Source organism: Macadamia integrifolia, chromosome 1 (genome assembly GCF_013358625.1).
Source record: "Macadamia integrifolia cultivar HAES 741 chromosome 1, SCU_Mint_v3, whole genome shotgun sequence".
NCBI classification, from domain to species: domain Eukaryota; kingdom Viridiplantae; phylum Streptophyta; class Magnoliopsida; order Proteales; family Proteaceae; genus Macadamia; species Macadamia integrifolia.
In genome coordinates this window covers 25,685-31,180 of record NC_056557.1, presented here as the reverse complement: position 1 = coordinate 31,180, position 5,496 = coordinate 25,685, and the positions used below count along the sequence as shown (strand labels likewise).

The 5,496-nt window shown below is 34.4% G+C and overlaps 1 protein-coding gene across 5 annotated transcripts in view; it reads left to right on the top strand.

Annotated features, from left to right (window-relative positions):
* Window positions 1–5,496, top strand: part of LOC122077530 (DExH-box ATP-dependent RNA helicase DExH14) — a 139,045-nt gene that overhangs the window by 131,090 nt on the left and 2,459 nt on the right. For all 5 annotated transcript variants that reach the window (XM_042643497.1, XM_042643505.1, XM_042643512.1 and 2 more), the window contains 2 exons: window positions 3,271–3,420; window positions 4,289–4,420. In XM_042643497.1, coding sequence (XP_042499431.1) covers window positions 3,271–3,420; window positions 4,289–4,420 — 282 coding nt within the window. The remainder of the gene's footprint in view (window positions 1–3,270; window positions 3,421–4,288; window positions 4,421–5,496) is intronic.

The window sequence follows — 5,496 nt, the reverse complement described above, 5'->3', positions numbered from 1 at the left end:
AAAAAAAAAAAAAAAAAAAAAAAAAAAAAAAAAAAAAAAAAAAAAAAAAAAAAAAAAAAAAAAAAAAAAAAAAAAAAAAAAAAAAAAAAAAAAAAAAAAAAAAAACTACCTAATAAACCAATAGAAATAAGTCCTAGTTTCCTAATTATGTAAAACAATCAAATAACACTAGAATTAAAGCAAAGTACTATAATCAAATAAGATTTGGTGGGGTCCACAAGATCTGCTAAATGGGAGGACAAGGGAGGGTCGAACCCAGTGCTGGAAGGCTGGTTCGACTCCTCTCTTTCCTTCTTCTTTCTTCTTTTTTTCTTCTTTCTTCTTTCTTCTAATCCTCCAACCACAAAGATGGATCTGGTTGGGTCTTCTTCTTCTTTCGAGTGTACACCTTGATGTCCCCATCAATATTGTTGACTATCCCTCTGATCTCTAAGGTTTTTGCTTCCCATGTGCCCCATCTGTTATTTCACTTACCTTCTGCTTCTAGAAGAATGAATATAGTTGTTCTATGAGTGGAACTTATGATAGATGATAGTTTTCAGGACGTTTCCTAGGCGACCAGGTGCCCTGTAATGCCCCAAGGTGGCGGCAGGTCCCTTTTTTGCTTGCCATTTACTGTATTTTAGGCCGATACATCAGTTTTTTTTTTTTTAAATCAAAGTTAAAATGGTACTTTGAATTCGTACCCTATGTAAGTAGTCTTCAACTCTTTGGAACCTAGGTTAGTATGCTCAATTCCACACATGACCATAGTTGTCACAGCGCCATGGCGAACCAAGGCGGTGGAGGGGCGAGAAGGCACCCGCCTTAAGGCGAGTAAGTGTTATTTTTTATTTTTCCTATTTTCTAACATTATTTAGTAAGCTATATATACCTTGTATCATAAAGAATCAAGATTAAACAACATCAAGTCATTAAAAATCAACATTTAGCCATATTAAATCATAAAAAATTAACATCAAGTCATAGTAAGTTATAAAAAATCAAAATTTAGAGAAATGCTTTTGTTCTATAATAAGTTTGACTGGTCAACTGATATTATTTTTACATGAGACTTTTTGTATTAGTTATAATATAAAATCAGCTTTCCAACAAATCTAAGATTACTTAAATCTGAGTTGTAATGACAAAGTTATGCTCCGGTCAAACTTTTTTTTAAGTGCGCGAATGCTGTTAAAATCCCCTGAATGAAAATAATTTTATGGATATCAAAACAAAAAATTATTTTACCGGATTTTTGGTTTTTAACAAAGTTTTAACATGATAGAATTTATAAAATTTTCATATTTGAGAAAAACCCTAGCATTTAAAAGTTGAAAATCGCCCCTATAATCAAAATCCAGTTTTTGTTCTTGGACTGAGGGATTGACTTTTTATTCTTTTAGAATTTGATTTTTAAATTATTTTTATTGGATTCAAATAGGGGGTATTTGCTTATTACTTAAATGATATTTGGCATAAATAAGTACCAAAACACAAGGCAGCATGCAATGCAACAAGGCGACTGTCGCCTAGGCCCCAGGCAAACCGCTTGGACGCCTAGGCGACGCCTTGACAACTATGCACATGACACAACATCTAATACTTTTAGAAGTTAGAACAGATAATCAATTTTAAAAGTATAAATAATCATAATAATTTGAAAGACATCATAGATAATTACTTAATTGTTTAACAATTAACATTCATGACTAATGAGTCACAATCACATACTTTGAAATGACATAAGATAAGCCATAACTACATAGATGAGGGTGCTGAAAGAGCTAGAGGTAGGCCTAGATTAACCATTGGAGAAGTGGTGAGGAAAGACATGTATATCTTAGGACTGGGATCTTGCATGGCTTTTAATAGAGCTGTATAGAGAAATATGATCTATATAGCCAACCCCATTTAGTTGAGATAAGGCTGAGTTGTGTTGCTATGGTAAACAATATTTTAGGATATCAGTTTTTCCTTGTATATGTGCAGAGTTAAGTGGGATCTAAACGGTATTGAAAGCACCATACCACTGTCCAAGTTCTGTCCAATGTCTAAAGGATATTTCACTTGAGCATCCAAAGTTGAATCCATCAAGGCTGTCGATATCCACATTCATGTCAATACTATCAAATCAATTTGTAAGTTTATACAAAATTTATGTTTTTAATAACTCAAGTTGCTCTAAGCGCTTAGGCTATGTTTGAAAGGCAAGAAAAGATAAGAAAATAAAATAAAAACATACTAGGACAAAAATTGTGATGGCACAAATGATGTGTTACTGTGTCTATCCCTCTCTTAAAAAATATTTCAAATTTTTTTCTCTTCTTTGGAAGAATATACCATGCTTAGCATAACCAAGTGCTCTCAAATATTTAATATTTGGTTTATAATGTACTAATATGTATAAAATATAAATGTAACTTAAGTTAGCACTAGCACAACTTGTGCTAGGTCTAGGCAAGTCGAGCGTGATGTGGATGATTTTCAACCATTGGATAGATAGTGATCCTGGACTGACCATATATCATATTTGGTTGCCCAACACAACCATATGGTTGAAACTTTATTGAACTTTCCCCTTTGTGTTTTCAGCTGTTAAATCAATGTCATTGCTCAACTTTTTAACAATCTTTTGAACCTTTATTTTTGCCACATGGAAAACTCTATTTGGCTTGAATGTTGACTAGTGATGAAGTGAATAGAAGACGATTGGGTCTGCCTTTGCACCTATTTGGGTGCCAACCACACCTCCACATGCTAGTAATAAACTACACATTTTGCTGGGCCTTGAAAAACAGCACTTGCCATCAGGCCCATCACCCAGATATAATCAAAATTTTCTTTTAACTTAGAAAATTTTCATTCAGTACCTCCCCTCCCCCCCCCCCAAAAAAAAAAGAGAACAATAAATAAAAAATAAAAAATAAAAATAAAAATAAAACCTTAGCTGTAACTTTATCAAAGGTTGCTCACTGCCCTATATGAACACATTACACATTATACAGGAGCCTGGGCATCTGAAACCATGTAAAGTAGGGGTATAAAATAAAATTAATTTCTTGACCTTTGATTTGACCTTGTTATAGTACACCCCCTCTCCACCCTCCTCAAAGAGAGATTGAACAGTGTCAGCATTTTCACTCAAAGATCAGTTTAGCACTTTCGATGCATAAATTTGCTGATTTTGTTGCTCAGATACTTGTAATTTGTTTGACTTTAGAATTTTCGGTGCATAAAAATTTGCTGTTTTTGTTGCTCAGATACTTGTAATTTGTTCTACTTTATTAGGACCTGCAGCTTTTCCCACGTGTTAAAGTGAGATTGCAGCTTAAGAGAAGAGACTCAGAGGATGCAAAGCATGTCATCCTCAACATTAAATTGGAGAAAAAAAACTCTAAATGCAAAACATCAAGAGCATTTGCTCCTCGATTCCCAAAGGTAGGGATTCAGCTACTGTCTGTTATAGGCTGTTTTGAGTTCTGCTTCTTTTTGGTCGAATTGCAGATAGTAGTCTGTAAACCAAAATGCATACGCCTGAAACATTTCAATTTTGAAGTATCAGGTTTTTTGTTTATTTCATCCGATTTTAGCTGAAATTTTCAAAATGGGATGAGAATGTGGTTCAGACAATTCCAAAAGCTGCAACTCCATTTAACTCAACTCAGCCTTCATCCCAACTAGATGTAGTCGGCTACACAATTCATGTTTTTTCCATGGAACTTCTTCTTTTGAGCCTGTATGAATAATTTCGCCATTTAATATTATTCAAGTCATATTTGTTTCTAGTCCTAATCCATGCATGTTTTTTCTCAACTCCTCGCCCAAATCATTTTAGGTCTCCTCGTTCATTTAGTTCCTTCAATCTGAGCCATATTGCTCCCCCTTAACAATGCATCCAAGGATCTTCATCACACATGTACATGCTACCTCAAATGATTCTCTATACTTGTCACCTGTCAGAGCTACTACTATCTCATCTTCGCTGCAAAAAATTTAATTTTTATGTTGTTTCTTTTCCTCCTAACATCATTCTGGTCTTATGCATGTGCATTTGAGTTCTAGTGGGATTTGTTTATCACATACTCCAAAAGCACTTCTCAACTCCATCCATTCTACTCTAATTTTGTTCAAGGTCTTCAAAATAATAAATTATTTTATTCTAAGAATACTAAAATTTCTTCTGTGGGGGTAACTGAAATGGCCACTAATAAATTTTACAACCAAGGTTTTCAATTATTGAAACGTATTTTTCATGGAAAAAAGAAAATTGTAAACCTAACACAACTGACATTGAAATTTTTGACAGCTAAAAGAGGAAGCATGGTGGTTGGTTCTTGGGAATGTGTCAACGTTAGAACTATATGCACTGAAGAGAGTCTCCTTCTCTGGCAGCTTGTTCACTCACATGGATTTACCATCAACAGCAATTAATCTCCCGGTTAGCATATGCTTCTCCTTTCCTTCTAATACATTTTATTGGCTTACTTTATTGATTAATAGAGTACAGTGTCAAGTAGCTTTTTCTGTCTTGCTGTTGCTTCTTTCTCCCACCCTTTTGCCATCACTTCTTTCTCCTGCCCAGTGTGTCCCTCTATGTCTCTATGAGTGTGGATGGGTGGTTGGGAGGGCAAAAGTATAAATATAGAAATCATCAAGGAGTGGAATATGCTGTCCTCATATCGCCTCTGCACATCTCTAGCAAACTAATAGCACCATCATATCTCATTAGTATACTGTGATTTCTTTTATGAATATTCAGGTATTTACTTTGCCAAAGGATTTCTGTTATGATACCATGGGTATGAAGCCCTGCATTGGCTTGTTGCTTTGTGCCATGCATAGTTTTTAAGGCAGTAAGGCGACGGAAGCGTTTGAGGGTCTTTCGGAGCACCTTAGCGATAAGGCGGGCATAAAGCGTCGCCTTATCGACTAAAGCGTTCCTGTGTAATTTTTTTATAAAACCAATCTGTTTGACTCAAATCCTAGTTGAATCCTATTATTCATATGTTAAATAAATATTAAGGGTTCATATTCATACCAATGTAAGATATTCATCAAGAAAACAAATCAATAAAGTGAATAAACTAAGTTCATCTTCATCAATCATCAATCATCAATCATTAATCATCAATCATCAATCATATTAACATATAATATAAATACATAATTATGAAACAAAATTATAAATATAAAGAAAATAAGACATAAAAAATATAAGTATTTATTATACTTACCTTTATGATGCCAAAATGAGTGCCTAAGCCCTAAGGTCATCCACTATATTTCTACTCCTGTCAAAGAAGAATGAAGCTCACCGTTGCCGGAGTAAGCTCACCACTGTCGGAGCAAAATGGTCGTCTGGATCAGTGGTTCCTCCTTGTTCCTTGATTCCTTCTCAAAGCCCTTTCTTAAAACCCTTGACAAAATTCAAACCCTGTTTGTGAATCGTGTTTTTGTTTTGTTTGTTTTGGTTATTTTTGGTGGAGTAAAGCTGATCCCATACATCTCAAGTGT